Raw genomic sequence first — 22,377 nt, forward strand, 5'->3', positions numbered from 1 at the left:
ACCTTCCTGCAGAGGACATATGCTGGCATTCTGAGGTCCTGCTCGCTGTTCAGGCCTTCATCCGTATCTAACAGCAGCCCATAGATTTCACTAAATTCCCCCGAGAGTACTGCTGGACAGTGTTACTGGCAATGTTGGTGATGTTTGTGCTTGTACTCTACAATGATAACAGTGTTTGAGGAAAGGTTTTCGCATTTTCTCTGTTTTTGTTCGCTCCACTGCCCAGGAATTGATGTTTCTGGTTTCTTTGCCTTGCTGACCGAAGCTCAACCCACACCCAAGAGGAGAACATAATTGGCGGTTGATGTAAGGGGACTCGACTGAGCACGTGAGTTAAGCAACGGCTAAAGATACACCATCACGGCTGGGATACAAATTTAATGTTTCAATAAACTCCATGGACCACTAAGAGCTACTTTAAACTTTATGAATGGCAGACTTGACGGGGGCCCTTGTGAGTGACTGGTGGGGAAATTACAGGGTCCTGAAAACAAACAGGGACCCAAATGGAGCCGGACGTGTAAAAGTAACTGAAAAATGGTGGTAGTGGCGGTAGCCTTAGAGATGAGGGCTGGTGTCTAGGAGATCACCAGTTTGAAACACCAGAAAGGCAGGAAAATGGGGGGATGAATGAGAAAGTAACAGTTGGGTGTTCGTCAACAACTGTCAGGTGTGAATGTTGTAGCTTGATGACTGTGGAGCAGGTTCCCTGGGCTTTGACAAACGGTGGCACACCAGTAAAGAAATAAGTTTAAAATTTTACTTTTAGGGTGTCCTGTTGTGTAAACACATGAAATTTACTTTGTAATTTAGTTGATAGGTTGTCAAGAAATGGAAATTTGTGCTCACGTGCTGCCTGCGATGTTATCACCAGTCGGAAAACAAGAGCTTGCTTATTGCCAGTCAACCAAGTCAAGTGCTGCTTTATCTGACTTGGTTGTTTCTGCTTTCATAGTTCAATTTGCTGTAAGTTTATTTCTGGAAAGGTCTGACTCAGCTTCTGGTTTGAGGCGGCTTTCTTGGCCTTTGTTTGGCCGAGGAAATCAGAGTTTCAGAGTTGCAGCAGCCAGAAACTAATTTAACAAGAAGTGCGCAGCCAGACGGTTTATGAGGTGCTGCAAAACAGCACTTGTGCACACAATGTACTACAAAAGGTAAGAAGGTCAGAATAACACATATAGATTTTTTTTTATTATTGTTTTTTTTCCTCTAGCAAGGAACCAATCTTTGCTGGTTATATTATAACTTTCCACTACTCTCTTTTTATCATCTCGCTTTGTTCCAGATCTCTGTTCAAAAGTAAGAAAAAAAAAATCCCAGTCAAACAGTAGACATACTACTCGAAGTGTCTGCTTATTATGGGATCATTTAAAGATATCAAAGTTAGATAAAACCACCTTAATGGGATTTCTGGTGCTTAAGTGTAGGTGGTGGAGTTCTGTATTTAAGGATAATGACTAATCCGCTACATCAAGCCTGCAAAAATGTAAGGTTTCACTGTCTGTATCAGGCAGCGCAAGCCATTTCACAACAAATGTCACAAAAAAAAAATAAAACACAACTTGTCAAGTCTTTGTGAAAGTCAGGAGGATGACAACGCTCAGCTCTCTTACCATAGAGTAAACTGCATCAGAGCAGAGGTGGGTTTATATTTGACTTGTCAGTTCACAATTACATTTGACACTTTCTGTGCCTGAAATGCAGAGTGACAACCAAGACAGTGTTTATACATCACAAAGTCACCTCACCATGGTTAGTGCTACACCATAATGACTGAGACAAGACAAGTGTTCTGCTCATTATATTTGGTATTTGGTTTTAGCCAATGTCTGCCTCTAAATAGGCTCTGGAGCTAAACTGTTAGTTAGTGCCCACACAATTTGCACATGTCTCCTCGTTCTGTTCATATATAAAGACGTGACCACAGGCAGTTAGCTCAAGTTTAACACACAGAATGTCCAAAACAATGCCGGGGTCGAGTCTCGGTCTGGTGCGGTTTAGAGGATTGTTTTGCTGGCTGATGGACACTGTGTGGGCTGATATTCTGACCAGAGCCAGAAACAGTGGCTTAACTGTGACTAAATGGGAATCATTCCACATTATGTAATATACACAAACAAAATCATCCTGTCTACTCTCCAGAAATAACATATTAATAGCTCAAAAAATGTGTTTTTCTCATTGTTTCTCATTGTGACTTTCACTGTGTGCAGAATGATGTATGTGCAAGGTTTGACACTTTAAGGCTGTTTTGATATTCATCTGCTGAAATGGTTTCTCTGTGCTCACATTAAATCTCAGTTTTTTAACAGTTGTATGTACAAATGTGATTTATGGCTCAGAGTTAGGAGGCAATCGTGGTCCAATATGCAACTTAAAAGAGTGTGATGTGGAGACTTGAAGCCTCTAGTGCACACACACTGAGAATGGACTTTTCAGTGAGGAAGACATTCTTGTTCACATTGATGTCCTATGTAATTCTGAGGTTTTTTCCCCACAGTGAAAAACAAATTAGTGAACAGTAAAAAGAACATAAAGGTTCCATGTGAAGTTTTCTTTAAATTTTTAACCTTATACTGAAAATTAAAAGAAGCTCTTGGCAAGACTGGCAAGTAAGCAGCTGTTAATGCTAACGTATAGCAATAGTCAAATTTACACATAGCTCATTTAAAGTTTTAAGTCTGTTGGAGCAAACATAATGCGGGAATGTCAATTTAAGGATTACGTTTTCTGCTAAAATATTGGCTCTTGCAGAGATCGGCATCTAAACTAGGAGATACTTGTGAGCAGGGAATGATTTATTGAGAATAGTTTTAGCACAGCATTAACCTGCCCAAGCATGCAGCACATATTAAACCATCTATTTAAGCCCTACTGGTTCAGCCCTCTGGTTGCCCCAGTTAGTGCACCTTTGGACCCTGGTATACCTGTTGGCATGTCTGGTTTTTGTGATTGGAATTAGAGGAATTAGAGAACAATCAAAGCCGCTTGGCTAAAATGTAATTGAAACATCAATAAAACCAATAACAAGTCACCAACTAATCTTTAGAGAATTAAAGTATTATAAAAATGGCAAATATGCAGCTGGTTTTTCAACCAAACTCAGATGTGACCAAGAAGTCTCTCCATAAAACCAACACCAAAGTACTCTATTGGCCTGCTCTTTGAAAGTATTAAAAAAAAAAAAAAAAAAAAAAAAAAAAAAACCCACACTCATTCAGTGACACGGTGCAGATGTTTTGGAGTTTGTTATTGGTAATCCACAGACACAAGAACATCCCAGAATAAATCAGGACAAACTGAAGTTTCATTCCATATGGTTTTCATGGTGGCAGCTGGCTCCTCATTGTGTTTGTTTAAGGGGTTCAGGGGACTAGACTTCGTATTTGCAGGATATTTTGAAGAGACGCGCCAAAGGTGGATGCTGAATGCAAAAACATTTGTGTTGTTAGTTTGTCCAGAGCCTCACGTGGCCTTTGATTGTGGACATGGAAAGCTGTCTGACACAGCATGGGTCCAGGGTATTTCTGACTTCACAGTATCTTTTGAACACCCACCATAAAGGAAACCATAGAGCATTAAACATGTCTAACCACAGGTCATCCGAGACTGGCCCTGACAAGCAGACAAAACAAATCTCAAGTCAAAGTGTAAAAAGGCTCACAGGCTAAATTTGATTTGTTTGGTGGACATTTACTCTGAAGTGTAACGGACACAGATCTTTGTGTTTGTAGTTCTGCAGGATGCTTTCAAATTACGAGTGATTTAAACTTTCTTTTCACAAAGAAAAATCATGGTTGAGTGCATCTTTAAAGGAGTTATTAGACCTGCATTTAAATTAAATGAGCCATAACCCCCCCTCCGTATTTGAACAGGTAATGCTGGCGTTCAGGATGATGTACAAGAAATGTGCACCCTTTTATTTCTCTAGCTTTTTACATGCACTTGTTAATAAAAGGCTTTTCATGAAAAGGTTAAGGCTGAGGCGTCTAATGGGCTGAAAACTGGTGTATGTGAGTCAGCTGCATTACATACATTAAAGCTATGGAAATGTAATTTCATAAATGCAAATCAGAGTAGCTTCTTGTGGGGTCTAGATGATTTATTTTCCTCACACAACTTCATAAATATACCAGCGTGGCCTTCCTCCTGCAGAATCTAGGCTTCATATTTCTCTTAGAGCTGATCAGCATACAATGACAGAAATAATAAATGCTTCCAGGTGGTCTGCAGGGCCAATGTTGCAAAGCAGAACAAAGAGTTTGTTATTTTGATGAGCCAACAGTTTCTCTGTGGAGAGCCTGTTTTACTGCGAGGGCTCGTCCCGGCCCGAGCAGAGCCAAGTGGTCTTAAACACAGAAGGAGTGTGAGTCATTGTGCTCTGTAATTTCGGCACACTGCAGCTGTCTTAAGTGACCGCGGCTGTAGACCTGTTAACCAGCCTGATCCACATGTAAAACTTTCCCTTCCTTCTAACATAATAATTATAATGTCACTTCCCAGAGCTCTCTCCCTCAATTGCAGCATGTATAGGTTTAACTGCAATGACAGCTTGCTGGAAGATCTTTCTAGGACAGGCCTGATGACTATTTTGGGTCTCTGACCTTGTTTCCCGACAAAGAGCCTCTGTTAATCTCTTCTATAATTCCTGTACCAAATCTCTTTTTTTCCTGGATAATGCAGCTACTGTAAATACCATTTTTCTAAGGTTACGAGCTTTGCTTTTAAGGCACATCTAAAGCCTGTAAGTATAGGCCTATGTCTTTCTCTCTAGAGCTGGGGCTGGACAGTCGAGTCTGGATGGCACAAGGTGAACTGCTAATTCTGCTTAATGGCACACATACTGTATGAGACTTTGAAGAGTTTCCAATTGGTATTTTTCTCAGCTATTTACAGTTCTATATTTTAAACAAAATCTCCAAATGTGGAAGTTTGAGGTCCTGTGGTAAAGGAAGAGAGAATTACAGCCCTAATACTGGTGCACTTTTTCTGCTGCAGTGTTTACATTGGTCTAGTCACATTCTGGTCAGTGTGCAACAGCTCGTGGTTGAATAAAACTGTGGTTGCAGCCGCTGCTTCAATCTCATCTTATGCCAGACAGACAGGTGGACACAGACAGTGTCTGGAAAATCCTGTAGCAGAATCTAAATGGCAGCCGCTTTCTCTAGTGGCTGTTTAATAAAGGGACAGACATTTGATCAAACATGTTTCCCAAAGATGGAAAAAGAAGGCCTCACTAACATGGTGAACTACTGGTGCGTGCATCTCACTCAGCCAAACCAGCCATTTCCAGGAGGCTGTAACCACTTTGGTTGTGGCAGTGAAAAAAAAATATTTTTTTGTTCAAAACCGTTTGTTATATTATTGTTGTATGTAACCGTTGTATTTCAACTAATTATTTGTTTTACAATATACAGATCATACATGATTATAGCATCTTGCTAATTATTTTGATAGAACAAGATTTTGTTTTTAGTTTTTAGTTTTAATAGTTTGGGGTTTGGAGCAAGTGATTTTGGTCCTTTTTAAACTGGGTGCACTTTTATGACTGATCTGAAATTTGGCCACGTTTGCTGCACAATGAGCAGCTTCAGACATGTTGTAAATTTAGCCAGATTGGGTTTATTAAAGTTTAATACGTCCCTCATACAATATAAACCTGAGCTACTAGAACTACACAAAACACTCTTCAACAGACCAACCCCACCACTATCCATCTGCGGTCATACTGTATTTCTAAAAGTGGAAGTTGGCTTACACAGCATCAGCAGTCATTGTGTGCAGCCTGAGATGAGAGAAAACGGAGGGAGCTGCTGCCTGCTGCAGGGACGGCAAACAGCAGCTGGATATAATATTCATATTTTATGGGGATAAAATTTGTTTTTGACTTTCTGTCTATCCCACATCTCCCTCCCATGCTCACAACTTCTCACGAAGAGGCTTAGACTATGTTAATTGGCTTGCTTGTTACCTACCCGAAGTGACCATATTTAAGCATGTACATAAACTTTTTATCAATACTATCAAGCATTCAGCCACATTTGCTAGCGAGCAAACACAGTATATGGACTGGACTTGCGCTTTACAAATTTATTATTGTCATATGGCCCGCCAGCTCCTCCATGGGCCCATCAGAAGGGTCTAAACATGCCCTGACAGAGTAAACACTTAAAGTACGTCACTACAGACGGGGTGTACCTCACTACAGACAGGGTGTACCTCGTTAGATCGGTTAGATTTTCGGTTAGATTTTGCGCTAACCATAAGCACATTTATCAATATCTACCAGCATTGTGTACCAGCGAGCCAGGTGACTGCCTACCTTTTAAACGTGTAGAACTCCGATTCTCGCTCCATTCCTCCGTTATTTGTACTCCTTTAGTCCGTAAGGGTCCACAGATCACAAAAATCAAAAGGGTTTCTTCATGAAAGTATTCCTGGTTATGAATATCGTCCAGAGAAGTCCAAAGTAGACGACCGAGCGATTCTGTCCGCTGCTCTTCCCTCATTTCTCCTCTGTCCCTCTCTGCGGCAGTATTAGCGGGTCTGCTGTTGTTTGTTAGCTTTCCGGCTACAAAATGGAGGCCTCCATGTAACGATCCAATCTGTTTTCACTTCAGGGGCTTCGGGGCAGAGCCCTTTGGGTCGGGAAGACAGCGATCATAACCGAACGTAAGACGTGATGACGTCTTTTCCGTCAGAAAAAGCCTGTTTTTTTTCCACAGCTTCTATCTACCTTGTAGATAGACATCTCCTCTGACCAATCAGAGCAAACTACGGGGGTGGGCACTTCAGAGAGCTTTTTTTTTTTTTTTTTTTACACCTCTTGACAACTGTTTGATACGTTGCGAACTTCACTCCTTTATCCGTCAAGAGCTAGAGCTGTCTCCTGTAGTGGAAAGCATCGCCAATATTAACTCTTGTCTCTACCACGTCTTTTCTTCTACTGAAGTTGGCAAGCTAACCAGCTAGCTCTGGACTGTCTCGTCAATTTCACCTCTCTCAGTATTTGGTCGTGTTGAAAAACGTGTTGTGTTGTAAAGACAACAATGTCCGAAGCTCTTGTCATTCCACAATCACTACTGCCCGCCCCCAGCAAAAAACCAGCGGTAGAGAAATCTTATAAATTGCCCCATTAAACCTGCATTAATTGAAGATTGGGGCAGAGCAACAGGAAGCTGACATACCTTAAATTTATGTAGAATTGTGTTTCTGGACATGATATTCTCCCTTCTTTTAACGCTAATATTTTGTTTTTTACCTGTTTAGTACTGGTGTTCACCTGTGGGTTGCTAACTGGTTGTTGCTGGGCAAGTGTACACTGGATTTTTAGAAATCTTTTCTTTCGCCCTCTGTGAAAATGATGCTGATGAGAGTGACTATAAAACAGAGACATCAAGCTAAAAGATCCTCTGTAGAGCTGAGTGGTAGTGCAGTCAGGTGAGTCAGGTGTGGGTTAGTCACTACAAAACCACACAGATTAGAACCCACTATGACTCCCTTTCAATTTACACATAGTAAAAGCATGGATTACAGCAGCTAATTCTGCTTAATGAACATTTGTCATTTGATATCAGGTCATGACAAATATCACTCAGATAATGAGTGCATGTATTTATTTCTGGTGTCATTGTGTTATTGCAGAGTGAACAATGACGGCCTGACGTCACAGCAGGTTGAAGTACTTCTAAAATAGTGTGGAGTCATCTTGAAAATATACACCACTGTACACCATCTCTTAACGTATGCTGATTATAACAATGCTAAATATATTTTTTGCTGAACAAGAGCATGCGAGGATTTTCAGCTAACCCAAACTTAATGGTTTATGAGGAATTACACACAGACGCAAAATGTTTGAAGTCAGGTTTTATGTTGCATTTCTAATGACAGATGATTGTCTTTGTCTCCTCCTGTTGCTCTGTTGTGAAATAAGAGATTTCAAACCTAAATGAGATTAGTTACATGTCTGGACTCTTTATCTCAAAGCCCTTCACTTTCACTTTATACACATACGTGAAGCCCCTCAGTTGATTGCACAGTTTGAGCCCACCTATACTTCACAGACAAGTGGTTTGCTTCATTGAAATTAAGCTAATTATATTCCACGCCTGTACACATGCAGTTACTGTAAGCTATATTTTCACTCGCTATTATCTCTCCAAGCTTTCGTGACTGTGAAACACCCATTCCAAATTAAAGGTCGGAAATGTGCCAAAACCTGACATTATGAGCTGAGGAGCTTTTTTTTGTTGGAGTAAAAAAAAAAAAACCTGCCCAGTTTCTCCAGTCTGTCAGTCTGTCCTGGTTTGACGTCAGCTGCCAATTGAGAGCTGAACATAAGCTTGAGCTTGTTGAGATCAGACTTCTCCTCCAGTCTGTGCAGAGAGCAGGAGAGCTGAGGTGAGCTCCTCTAGACGATTTAAGCTTTCTGCTCTGTGATGAAATGCAGCAATAAACTGTAAATGTCAGTAATCACCTGGGGATAAGAAAAGAGACTGGTATGTGCAGTCACACAGAGGTGCACAGACACACACGCACCTTGTCAAACACACTTTCAAAGCAGAAAGCTGGGAGGTATTTTTCAGCCTTTTTAAACCAACAACCATCATAAATAATTAATCACTATATTTATGATGCAGCTGAAGCTTTTCATTGAGTGTGGAGCATTTCTTTTTTTATCATTCACGATTTGGATGAAAAAAGTGCAACAATCAAAAGCAACAAAATGATTTGGACACAATCATCCTGCTGTAGGGAAAAGGGAATAGTAGGGAATTTTAGATGACAGAACGCAGACAAATAAAGCTATTTATAACAGTTCAGTATTGTATTTGGTGTCATTATGCATAAAGAGAAAGACTTGAAAGATTTTAAAATATCTGAAGCACTTTTTGCCTCAGGATTGGAGCAAATGTACTTCCCCAGGTTTTTATTGGCTTTAAGAACATGCTTATTCTGGTTTACTCATACATATAATAGTGGCTGTTGCTATGGTTTTGTTGCTTCATTAAGCAACATGTTAAGCATACAAAATGTTATGTTATAGAGCTCTGAGTTGGTTTCGGTGTTTAGACAATGGAAAGCGAGGGAGCTTTATTTAGGACGCTGTGATTCACCGTGCTGTCACCACAATGACGACTGCTCTTTGGTTTATTGTTGTATCTGGACCCACAGGGTTTGAGCATGTGCTGAAAACTGACTGAACGTATCAGTCAGCAAATGATCCATCATACTGTAGATAGCATGGGTTCGACCAAGCAGAGGTGGAAGTAGTATTCATTATCTTTTACTCAAGACCAGTAGAACACTGTAAAAATATTCCATTAAAAGTTAAAGTCCTGAAGTATTATCTGCAAAGTGTACATAAAGTTTGAAAAAATAAAAGTAAATGTTCTAATGTTTCTGTTGACTGATAATAAAAAATATATGCCATTGTTAAATTGTAAACACTGATGCATCAGTGTGCATGTTGCAACCAACCTGATGGGGGTCTGGCCTCGTCCGGAGGAGTTCAGGTTGGAGGACTCGTTGGAGGATGATTAATGGGGCAGAAAACAAGAAAAACTAAATTCTGCTGTACAAGTTTATACTTTCTCAGATCTTTGCTTTTTTGTGAAATATTGGACAATTTTATATCTTTGAGCGTCAACCTGTACTTCTATTTTCTAACAATTCTTGACATCTGATATATAACAAAAGGATTCAACCAGACTAGTGGTTCCCAATCTTCTCCAACACATGGCCCACTTGAAAATCTCAAAAATGTTGGAGACCCACTGCCATAACAATACAAGGGCCAAATTATGCATCCTCACTTTTTATTTTAATGATAACAATTAAACATTCAGGTATGAACTGAAAGCAGGGGAAGCTCAGTTTTTCCTATTTACTTGATATTAATTCTTCCTGTTGCTAACCATTTTGATACTCCAGTTTTTGCCATGGATGTAATCTTTTACACAATCTCAATCACAGTCAGACTGTGATAGCAAAGAAGTATACAATGTGGTGCGGCTGGCGACAACATAAAAGTTCATATCATTGGCAGTGACAGGACTTAATTTAGTTTAGTTTTTAACCAATTTTAATGTTTTTAAAGATCATTTCATTTTAAGATGTTTAAAACATTATCTAAAATTTTATCTTTATATTTTTTAATCTTTATAAGTACATCTTTTCACCAAAATTGTACTGTTTGCAAATGATTTGTCAGCCCGCTTTGCAATACTTTTGCAGCCCACCAGTGGGCCCCGGCTCACAGGTTGGGAGCAGTTGTCAGAAACAAAAACAATTAGGAATCACTGGTTTAATTTTTGTTGTTTAACAGTTGTTTTTACAAGGTCATCAAATGTTTAAGTAGAATTTTACTTTAATTTTTATTAGACTTTGTGCTTCTTCCTCTGAAGCCACAAAAGGCTTTACACAAGTTTTTCACATATGCAGTAGTCCTGCCCAAGACCTGTAAAGACTTTGATGTGTAAAACCGGCATGCTTCCTCTTTAAGTATAGTCTTTAAGTAAATGCACTTACATAGGTTACTGTCCACAACTGACACCAAGTTAACAGATACAGTGAGTAGAAGTGAATGTCACATAAATCCATTTAATTAGCAGAAATAGTGTACACTTTGGTTAGAGAGCATCTTGTACTCTTTTGGACGTGTTCTTTGCATTTTTTTTTTTAGATGCAAAGTGATGCTCAGGCGCTCCTGAAATACCCTCAAGTATGGGTATGTGTTGGTGCATGAAGCCACAAAATGCAGAGATGTCGTGCAGCTTCACGTCAGCTGAGAATCGTTCCATTCTGCTGCGCTCCAGGGTAGTTAAGGTTCATGAAAGACTTAATGAAAGCCTTGAAATATCCTTCATTCAATGCTTCCAGAGATGTTCGATCTGTAGAAATAGAATTGTAATTCTATGCTAAAACACAATATACCTCTAATTTGTGAGCTCTGATTCAAGCTTTGATTGCTATATATAAGTTTATGATAGTTCATGGGACTCTTTCTGCTCTAAAATACAGATTACTTAACATTTCTGCTGCAATTTCTTCAGCTCGATGATTGAATGAGGCCTTGTGGGGTTAGTATTGGATTTCATGTCACCCCCTGGGCCTTTATTGTGTGGGTTACAGTAAGTTCAGACCTAGATAGCAGAGGGAGGGCGTTTTAAACTCCAGTGGTTGATATCAGGGGACATTTTTAACTCCCTGGCCTATCTGTTGTGGTGAAGGGTGTGTTCATCTGTGGGGAGGACTGGCGCTAAATGTCTAATTATGCGTGATCCTATGTTCTCAACTTTCCCAGGGTATACTAACAGTAACTTAATGCAGCACATGCTCTATAATCAGTGATCTCAAACACCACACGAGGCACAGTCTCACAGATAGAGCTCAGAAACTAGGAACTAGGAACCCTGCGGCGCAAAACACACGTCCCTTCTGTTGTCAGAGCTTTAATTATGTTCATTTCACACGAGACAGACCATGAAGCCATTTTTGCGGGACTACATTCATCACCTGCAGCTTGCTAAATACACCTCTTTGAATATCAGCAATAGGATGCGCTGAATAAAAGATGTATTCGGCTTACTTGAAGATAAGAGTTGATGATATATGTGTTTAGCAGTGAAATTAATTCATAATGACAGGTGTGATCTAATTTGTTGTGCTGCTAAAACCTGACCATAATATAGATAATAAAATACACGAATAATGAATCAGTTAGACTGCCAGATTGCACTTCCAACTTTTGGACTACTGAGCTGAACTGAAACTCTGTTTCTGTTCCCAGAAACCCAAATGGTCCAGGGATGAAAGCTGCCAGACCTGGAAATGAGACACAAGCCTCCAGATTAAAAGAAAAAAACAGGTGGACGACCACAACTAGACCCCTTGGGCCGAGCACTTAACTCTCCACCTGAAATTCACTTTTAGAAAAGAGTGCTGTAAACACATGAAGCTGCCAAAAACCTTACACTTTACACTTTCCAAAAAATGAGCCCTCATTCTTCTTCCAAAATTGAGTCATTAGTCGTATACAGTACAGATCATTACGTTAATGCCTCTTAAGTTATTTAGGAATACATCTATTTATGGTCGACTTTGGGTCGGAGAAAGAAGTGAAGTTTCTGTGTTTGATGTTTCTGTGAGCTTTATGGCAAGTTCATTGAAAAATGGAATCTTTGAGAGTTACCTAAGAGTTTGCTTGAAAATTGCTGTGGTGTGAAGGCAGGCTGAACATAGTGTTTCACTTTTTTTTAAATTTTAACCTGCCTCCACACTCCCAACCGTCTGTTTCACTTTTTAAAATAGCAAGAACCCCTCATTTTACATATAAGGGAATATGGTTTTATGTGGAAACTGATATATAAACAAAACTTTAAAGCAGCTATGATTTATATTTTTTAAAATAACAACGTATCAAATGACAGTGGGTATGAGAGGCGTCACTCGTAGTTATTAACCTACACAGAATTATCATCCGATCTCTTGCTCCCCTCAGCTTTATAGAGCTTTATGGCGAGTTCCAGCTTGTTGCTTAGCAACTTCACAGTTTTAGTTCACTCTCACTTCTCTAATAGCATCATTTCAGCTGAAATGCTGTAAAAACCAATTGTACATCTGACCAGCACCAAACAGCAGACAAGCACAGTTAGAAACTAGCTGGACAACCAGAAGACAGTGAATATTGGACTTATATTTATCAGTTGGCCAGAAATACATCTTCAAATGCAAGATAATGTTGCTCCATATAAACGGTATGTGCGAATAAGTAACTGTTTCTACTGTTGGTTCTCCAGTAGTAGCAAACATTTGCACCAGTTGGTTCACCAAGTTGGTTCACCAACAACAACTTAAAAGGTGATGACATGTCAGCGTTGTTCCGCTGCCCTGAAGTGGCGACAAAGTGGCTATTGCATGTTAATGTCTCCTGGCTGCAGTTTGATTAACTGCAGAAGTGTGAGTGACTGTGTGAGTTAAAATCAGACCTGGACAGACATGCATGTACAACCTTTCACATATGATGTAAACAGACATGTCATGGCACACAACCATCTTTTTGATGTAATTTTTTTTCTTTCTTTCTTTTTTTTTTCACATAATAACGGACTGCTGTATTAAAATGTAAGAATGGGGAAGGAAAAAACAACCTGTCTCTGTTCCCCTCAAAAAGTCAGACTATATAACCATCAGTCAAAATAATACCCTCCCTTTTCTGACCACCTTCTCCCCCAAAATAATTTTCATACAATCTCTGAACACTTCACCCATATTTGTAATAATATAATTTACTTCTTGGGTAAACTAATTATCTTGAGGCAAATAAATTATATTTTGAGAGTAATGATATTTATTCTAAAAGGGCAGGTACATATTATATCCAGTCAAACAAACTGTTTTGAGCACTGAAAGAGACAAACAGTGAACAATATTGTCCCTGGAGACATGGTGTGACTTTCTGTACCATACAGTAGCTATGATGTATATAACCCATGCTTCCATGGAGCAGGGCAGGGTGGGTGTCTGTGGTCTCTGTCTCTGCCCTCTGTGTCTCCAGTGGGCCACCCTACACATTTCTCCCAGTGGCATTCTGCCAAACCCCAAGGTATCAAGTCATGAAAATGAGAACGTTGCCTTAGGAGTTAAAAAAAGATATGTTTTGATCATCCTCTTTGGCTATTTATTCCCATACTTGTTCTGCTACATCTACAGAATTAGTATTGCTGGGGAGAGTGGGAATTAAAGTTCAATCGTTTAGGTTTTCTGCTACCTTACCATTATTGCTACCATGAAGGGTTGCAAATTAAGATTCTCCTTGTCTTTCGCCAACCACTGAAAGACTGAAAAATGCGTCATAAGGGACATGATACAGTAATTTGTGGCTTTGACTATAAATATGATGCACGATGCACAGAGAAGCATTGTGTATTCATTTTTCCCATGGGCTTTATTTAGAGAGGTACCTGCTGCGGTTTTCATAATCCTGAGGCAGCATTTTCTTCATGGTCTATTTTTGAGCTGAGGCCAAAGAGTGCAAATGAAATCTATATATAACTTAATGATATTAAAAAAAATAATTGACTTAAAGGTACTAAATATTAAGACCACATATTTTCACCCTTGTGCTTTGCCAACGTTGTCTTCCTTGTGCTATATAACTGCAAAATCAACCCTTAAATATCTTTTTATCCTCTTCTGATTCTATTAAAACTCAATATGTAGAAAAGCACTGAGTTGGTAACCCTCTCCGTAAAGCAGTACCCTGAGCTTGTACATTTGATGAGTGTGACAAAAATACAGAAATGATTATGAAGCTGATTTATTACACCAAATAAGGGAATATTTCATTACTTTCTATATGTAAAATGGGATATCACTGTACAAATATATATTCATTTTGCTTGACAAAACGTTTTTACATGCAAAAAAAGTTCTTCACAGTTATCTTACTTAAAGTCATTTAGACCCCAGAGAGGTCTAACTCCCTTTTAGACCTCTTATAATCAAACAACTATAAAACTCACAGACATAGAGCATATAAAAAGTCATTGTATTAAACCATGTGTAGTTGTCTTTGAGACCCTAAATAGAGGCAAAACGCATCATTTTCTGTAGAAGACTTCTGTTCTGAAAATCTTTTCAAAATCACAGTCAATCAATACTCGTGTCATGAAGTACAAAAGGTAAAGTAAATTTTTTGAGCTGTTCAAGGGGGACCCCAAAACAGAAGATGTCAAAAACATACTGTATAGGCAAAAAGGCCCTTTGCATCTCACAACCCAACCACGTCCTTCACACTCCATATAAAACTATGTTAACATGTAAACAATTACATCCTACCCTCCAGACAGTCTGTATTTTTTCCTTTAAATTTAGAAAAGCACAAGAAGAAAATGTTCTTGTTTTCCCTCCTAGTACTGACTCTGTGGCGGCATGGATATTTATAATGGGAGACCAAAGTCTGGATGCCCACCATACTTTCCTTTATAACTGTTGATTTTTGCATCCATTCCATTCCCCTCATGTGTAAAATGACCATCTGGCCAGCACCCCATAGCACCCCAGGGCACCTCGCAGTGATCCAGAGTCCAGGCCTACTCAGGCACTTAACTCCAGATTACAAGGGAGAAGCATCTTGATGCATCAGATGAGAAAAGCTTTTAAAAAATCCTTTAAATGCACTAAATTGTTTAGGTATTTAGGTAGAAGAAAGTATATTTGCACTTGTGTCTGCTTATTTTTACCTTTGGGTTACTTATGGCTGTTGGTCAACATCAAAGATGAGAAAAACGTTTTTGAGGCACAGCATAACCTCAAGTGTTCAAAACAACATTAATGTTCCCTGAGGATGTCCGAGAGAGGGAAGGAGTGGACATAATCCTGTGGTCAATGGTCATCAGGCACGGCCCAAAGCTCAGCCAATCACACAGCAGCAGCCCTCGTAGCCAGTCCATATAAACTGTGAGAGGTTCCCTTCACATCTTAAATCAAGAAAATGAGGTGATGCTGTTTTTCTTTGCAGTGATACCTTTCAGCTGTGTTTACAATGACTGAACAGTATAGCGAAATGAAATGCCTACATTATCAAAATTACAAGGAGCTGATATGGAGGAGTGGACGTGGCAATTTTCCTGCAACCACATAAAAGAAAAAAAGCTAGGAATAAAGCTTTCTTGAGGTTTTCTGACCTATGATTCGGTCTGTTTATAGGAATCAGAGGTAAAATGTATGCACTCAAAGTGATAAATACCAAGTCAATTGTAGCTTTCTTTTAGCCCTTAATCCTAGTTGCACTCCCCAAAGGCGTCATAACACCCACACTGTGAAACATTCAATGAACACAACTCTCCATTGCCTTATAGACACTCAGTGAGAATGATGGGAAACTCCCACAAACGCCTCATTAGGAAGAAAAAATCTTGGCAAGGGCATCACAAAGAGATAATCCCATCCAACATGCTCATAATTCACTATTTATCTACATTGCAATTAGTCACTCGCCCCAGGCCAAAAACTCACAAGCAATCCAGCCAAGTCACTGTTCCAGCCCCCTTAGGCGTCTCCTTAACTTGTGTCCCAAAATGCATCAGGATAAAGAAGCACTTGCAGTTATGGTTAGCCTTAATGACTAAATTCTGACAGAAATAGACAAATATATCTTGAGTCCGGTGTCATCCGACTTAATGATATGTGTTTAAGTTTATTCGCAAGATTTCCATACTGTACATGCGGACACGCTGGAGTATGTGTGTTATTATTTTCAACACATGTCTGTGATGTTCCCTAATGATATAGGGATGATGTTGGTTAAAATTGCCTCTGATTTCATATTCCATGCAAAGCACAGACATGTCATTTAGTTGCTTGTAAAATTAGTTTATAACAGAAATGACCCAAAACTCTGCACTTCCTCGACCTTTTTGCTTTTCATTTTTAAACCTATAATTGTGGTTTTTTTTGTTTGTTTTGTTTTGTTTTTATTTTTTGGTCATAAATGTAAATTAATGCATAGATGGAATAAGAAAAGTCTCTCACGTGCAGCATGTTGACTTTCTCTTTCCAGCTGTATGCAGACAAATATACACAGTCAGTGGAAACCATGATGGTGGGGATGCATATATACAGCAGTGGAGGATGGTCAAATTCCCTCTGGTCATCAGGGTGACCACGGGTGGTTTCCATGTGAAACACCACTGTCTGATCAGTGAATATATATCCCTGAGTGTCCTCCACAATTCACTTTATAGCTATTGCTGTCTACAGTGTCTCTAGGAAATAACTCAGACATACCGCCCTGAAAAAGTGCACTGCATGCTCTTTTGCATTTTGAAACCAGTTATTTACACAATGTATTTTCTTTTTTCTAATTAGGGAACGTGTCTGGTCCAAGGTCCATGAATTGAATCCTTGTCAAGAGTTTTCCTAGATGACACAGTCTAATCTAGATAAATTATCAGGTAGGAAGCAGACACTTATCCAACTAGAAATTAATGTGATTGTCAAGAGCGCTAGAGACACACATATGTGCAAGAACAGGCCACAGGCTGGTTTATCAGTGTCTTTACGACTCAGCGCAGGTGGTGTGCATCACCTCGCCATGCAGGGTACAGGCAAACTGTGGCTCTGCAAGGTCTCTCTGACAAACCTTACACTTCTGCTCCTTGTCCAGTCCGACCTTTGTTTTTGAGGCTTGCATCTGTGAAGGGGAGAGTAAAAGGGCAACAGGGTTCGGAAAAAAAAACAAACGAAACAGGAATACACACGATGTTCACTGCAGTACAAAATGTGAAATATGTTATTAAACTCACCCAAGTGACCTTGTGCCTCATGAGCTCCGCCTGAGCCAGCGCCTTTTGCAGCATCGCCATCCGTCTCTGGTGGAAGGTCTCCCTGACAGATCCAACTAAGAACTGAGATACTAGTTGAACAGACCAGGAGTCAGGCAGGAGCTGGATGACCTTCTCAGCTGCAAAGACCTGAGGGTTGTTGTTGAGCAGATCCACCGCAGTGTTGGTGAAATCCTCAGAGCCCAGGTAGATTTGGAGCAGGGTGAGCAGCAGGGCCTGCCTGAACTGAGTGTCCCGGCCCTGGGCAGCCCTGCAGCAGTAGGCCTCTGCAGCCTGGACGTCTTGCTCCTGGTGAACGAGCACCTGCAGAGCCTGGGAGTGTTCCCCCGTCCTCCCGAGGAGAATGGCTTTCTCTGTGTGCAGGGTTGTTGACTTGACTCTCTCTGCAATGAGAAAAAAACAAGATATTAAGTGTAATTTGTTGATGATTCTATTTATGTTCTTATAAGGCATCCACACACCGTATACAGTGGAGATGTCATAGAATTTGGATTCCCATAGCAGCTGTTGAAGCTTCCCTCTGGTCGGCCTCAAATCTGTTTCCTCTTCTTCTTGCAGAGTCTGAGTAACATATGCCAAGGCCAGACGGTTGTGATGTCTCTCCTCCTGAGGGCAGATTTCACCAATCATGTCTCAGTGTATTTAATAAAGGAGTCAGGCTATTAGATTAGGTTGCTGCTGCTGTGCCTACCTCACTGCTCAAATCTTGGATTAAGAACTCAAGATACAAAACCAGCGCCAGTGGGTACTTCTCCAAGCAAACAAGGACGTTTTGTGTCTCCAGTCGATCATCTGGTGGACGCTTGGTGAAAATCTGCACACCTATCTTTTTCAAATAAAGGAAAACTTGTTTTTGGTGATTTAATAACCAATAATTGCCCCATAATCAAAGCAATTGAGTTAATGTGGTGGAGTGGGTCGCACTTTACAGTGTGTTTATATCTGAAACACATAATTGTATTGTGCAACTCTGCCCTCTGCAGTCAAGTTGAGAGCATGAAAAATGAAAAAAGCACCTCTTGGTTTCTTTGCAGAGTCCAGTCTGCAAATGTCCATACAGCATCTCTGTCTTCCAGCTGACTCAGAGTCCACACTATATGGCCATATACATCTGAGCAAGAGGGGTCCTTGTTGGGGCCCTCTGCAATCTTCACCCAAGTCTGGAAGGACGTAACAGGCTATAGCATGAAACATTTCTACATGTAGGTAGTGTGAAAGTATGGAGTTTTGGGGGAATGATACCTTTATTGCATCAGTTTGCTTCCCATGACTTTGATACAGGGAACCTAAAGCAAAAAATCTGAAAGATCAAGAAGCAGCAAATGGTCTGTTAGAAATTGTCTCGTAAATTATCATGATTTATAAGTGTGGTCACAAATCATGTATGTGAAAAACAATCTTTATTTTCACCTGCTGTGTTTCTCCAGAACAGGAACACAATGATCCAGGCTGCATTCGTTGGTAAATGTCACAAGCTGCTGCAGATTTTCACTGTCTCCCAGTTCTGCATACAGCCACAGGAGGGCGCAGTCCACCTCCGTAGCACACTTCAGGTCCTGCTCCGTCCCTCTGACTGCTCTGAGAAAATCTCCCAGGAAGGCCAAGTAATGATGAAATGTGTCTCTTTCCTCTTGCCAGAGCACCTGGAGATCCCTGCCCTTGTTCACTCGGTCAAGCCGGGACTGAAAGTCCTCGCTGAGACACGACTGCATGTCTGGGTAGAGGCGGATGATTTCTCTGGGGTCCAACTCACCTTTACTGCTCAAGTGAGAAATGAGTATTGATTTATGTCAGACAAAATTCACATATAGCACAGTTTACTGTAATTTATATTTCATTTTTTTGAATTTTGAGTGTTAGGGGGTTTTACTCTCACATGAATAGATCTCTGGCCTCAGAAAAACCCTCCTGGTAAAAATGAACAAATCCAGCCAAGCAAGCGATGGCCTTCTGCAGCTCCTGACAGTAAAAAAAAAATACTCAGGCATACATGACATGGAACAATATTTAATGCACCAATATGTGAGCTGAGGCAAAGGAATGCCCTTAAATCTCAAGGGCAATATTTTACACTTCAAAAAGCACAAAACACAAAAAAAATGACTAATGGCTCATCAGCATATTAATTCTAACATGTTCACCTCTAAACTGTAACCTGAGATATGGCACAGATTAGACTAAATCTCAGGCACCATCTGCTGTCCTCAATTGCATTCATCCAACTGGAATACACCTAGAGTAGCAGTTCACAATAATGTAGCCTGGACGTCCTGCTGCAATCTGTTCTACAGTGATGGAATATTAAATTCAAACGCTTCAATACAATGTCAGCTGGGGCTCTAATGCATACATGTTATCTACACATTAGTGCTGAGTATTATCTACAGTATGAAATGATGAAATTATGAAGCAAACCGCTAGACAGCAGGAAATGGTCATCAGCTACAGTGTTTACTGCTGATTCGCAAATGTTAGCATGCTAGCATTTGCTAATTCGCAGTAAACATGCTGGACTGAGACAGTGACCCTGGTTTACATTATGCCCTTTTAACATCAGGATGTTAGCATTGTTATAGTGACTGTGTTGACATGCTAAAGTGAGCATGCTACACTCTTCTATAGTCATGTTTCCTCTGTTTTCCTTTTTTTCTTTTTCTTTTCAAAAGATTTAGGAAAAAAACATTTTATAAGGTAAAACATCTGTCTGAAAAGTCTGGTATAGACCAGATATACAGTATATTTACTGTGGCAGGTTGTATTGTGTTTTTACATGATTAAATTAAAGAAAGGAGAAATAAAAGCAACTGGCGATGTAGTTATTCCCTAAAAGTTCTTTTTGTAACCTTTGAGAAGAAGAACTTCTTTGTTAAGAGACGGATTTCAAAGCAGGGACATGTTTGCACCATGCTGTATGACTACAATTTTCATTTCACCTTGTATGAGTCAAGTGGACAACGGCTTTGAACTCCATCCAGCAGTAGTAATGCCTCCTCGACCCTCTCTTGTCCTACAAGTGCCTGGATCTGCTCTTCGAATGGCACCAGACTCAGGCTGAAAATGTTTCTCTCTGTGAACACTAACACGCCATCTGAGGGGAGATTTGTTTTTTGGTTTCAGTGTGTAAAGAACAGTAGGTGCAAGAATGATTGAATGAATAAGTGCAAACAGACTTTTTAAAACAAAAGTACAGTTTGGCAGGCTCTGTGTCTACAATCTGCAAGGATTAGGTGGTGAGGCTGGTTTACCTGATGTGGAGAGCAGACCCTTCGCTCCATGGAGACTCACAGTCTGTTTGCACTGCTGATCTAACATGCTGTAGACAGACAACACTTGAGGCTGCAGGGTGAGGATGTAAGGGAAACATACTCCGGCTGCCAGCACCTCCAGAGGCCACTGCAGGGGAGGGCGCTGGCAAATCCCTGTCTTCATCACAAACATGCCTGAGGGATGAGGATGGAGAAGTGATATCTTGGCAAAACAAATATCCTCTGGCTAGATGAATATATGGGGGAGTGATATGAGATTATTAACTGTATAGCTGCTTTGGAAAGGAAGCATATATGACACATGGAGATGTCTGTGCTCAACAGCATGTAGAACAACATGTACCATAAACATTTTGGCAGCTCTTACCCAAAGATTCAGGCCCATTCAGGAGGAATTCCCCTCGTCCCACTGAGGTAACAATGACGCGCTGCCTGTTGCGACTGTGGGGAAAAAGCTCCTCTGTGTTCCCAGTTTTGACATCACAGAGGAGATACCTGTCGCAGGTAGCTACACACAGACTGATGCCATCTACTGCCAAGGCCACAGGATCCTGAAGCAGAGGGACTTCCTTCACAACCTCCCACCTGTCCACTCCCACCACGTGGACCCGGATCACCTTCCTGCGGCTGGAGGAAGTCACCATCTCCACACATTCTGCCTGAGCTGTGAGCGATGAGTCACACACCTCAAACAAAGACACATGCTGGATTTTCTTTAAAGCAGGAACAGGTTCTAAGGAGAACATGTTGAGGGCAGTAACGCTCCGGTCCCAGAGGACCAGCAGATGGTTGAAAAGTGGGACTACCCTCAGTTGGGCAACTGGGTTGCTTGAGCCTAGTTTCCTTGCCCTACCTTCTCTGGTTTTGCTTTGTCCTGGACTCAGATCTCCATTTGTGCTGCTTGGTAGGATGAGGTGCTGGACTGTTGCATATTTGGTCCCCATATACACATTTCGATCGTAGCACTCAAGGCATTCAATGCTGAATTTGTCCTTTTCTTTTGGGGCTTCTTGCCTTTCATAGACATGTGTTTGTGTGAATGCTTTGAAAGCCATTGCAGAAATGTATTAATGTTTTACTCTGGTTGTGCAACTCACATCAAGTGCTACTCAAGTAATAGCTCACCAGCAAGCAGAGAAGTTCCTCAGAAGTAATACTTTTCACTGTGAAAAGTCTTTACAGAAGGTATCTGCCTAAATCAAAGCCACAGCTCTACTTCAGTGAAATATGTAAAATAAGATGTCCCTACCTCTCTGCTGCTCCCCCTTACTCTTTGATTCCTCCACAGCTTTATGAAGTGTAAAGTAGTTCCACCTCCCCATGTGACTACATCCTGACAGGAAATCTATGTCAGCACTTTACGCCGCTCATCCTGCCATGTGAGGACACTTACACAACTCATCCAGCTGCCTCACCAAGAAAACCAACTTTTACAAGTATCAAAACATTAGGTATGGCAGAGAAGACGGATATTTTGAGGTGCCCACAGTTACGGTCACTTGTATTCTTGGCTTGTGAAAGAATACAAGTGGTGGCTTTGGTCAGTGGATAATGGACAAGTAGAAGAGCAAGTGATCTGCTGATCAAACCTTATATGGTCGCTCTTAGTTTGTTTACAATGGGCAATAAGCTGGGTGCTATGAGGTCAAGCGGCAACAGAAACACAGCAGACGTTTGTTTTATAGCGAAGGGTGACTGACAGGGGACAATATGGTCATAAAAACGATCTGGATTTTAAACCTACCATCACAGCTATATTT

General features: G+C 40.5%; 1 protein-coding gene across 1 annotated transcript; it reads right to left on the minus strand.

The window, feature by feature from the left end:
- Positions 1–16,455: 16,455 nt before the first annotated feature.
- On the minus strand, positions 16,456–21,809 carry LOC111226217 (transforming growth factor-beta receptor-associated protein 1-like). The gene is made up of 11 exons (XM_022751334.1): positions 20,985–21,809; positions 20,597–20,791; positions 20,285–20,439; positions 19,228–19,310; positions 18,762–19,109; positions 18,594–18,651; positions 18,368–18,511; positions 18,043–18,177; positions 17,813–17,957; positions 17,313–17,734; positions 16,456–17,200 (listed from the first exon to the last, which is right to left on the minus strand). Exons 1-11 carry the CDS (start codon positions 21,670–21,672, stop codon positions 17,066–17,068), a joined length of 2,508 nt encoding a protein of 835 aa, XP_022607055.1. The 5' UTR covers positions 21,673–21,809; the 3' UTR covers positions 16,456–17,065.
- Between the last annotated feature and the right edge of the window lie 568 nt (positions 21,810–22,377).

Source organism: Seriola dumerili, unplaced genomic scaffold (assembly GCF_002260705.1).
Source record: "Seriola dumerili isolate Sdu_G_001 unplaced genomic scaffold, Sdu_1.0 BDQW01000149.1, whole genome shotgun sequence".
NCBI lineage: Eukaryota > Metazoa > Chordata > Actinopteri > Carangiformes > Carangidae > Seriola > Seriola dumerili.

What these genes read in the sequence shown, in the direction of transcription:
- LOC111226217 (XM_022751334.1), bottom strand. Translation starts at nt 21,672, where the DNA reads ATGGCTTTCAAAGCATTCACACAAACACATGTCTATGAAAGGCAAGAA. An exon ending in GGGTCTGCTCTCCACATCAG is followed by an intron (nt 20,440 to 20,596) that starts GTAAACCAGCCT and finishes ATCTCCCCTCAG; the next exon opens with ATGGCGTGTTAGTGTTCACA. An exon ending in GAGGCCAGAGATCTATTCAT is followed by an intron (nt 19,110 to 19,227) that starts GTGAGAGTAAAA and finishes TCACTTGAGCAG; the next exon opens with TAAAGGTGAGTTGGACCCCA.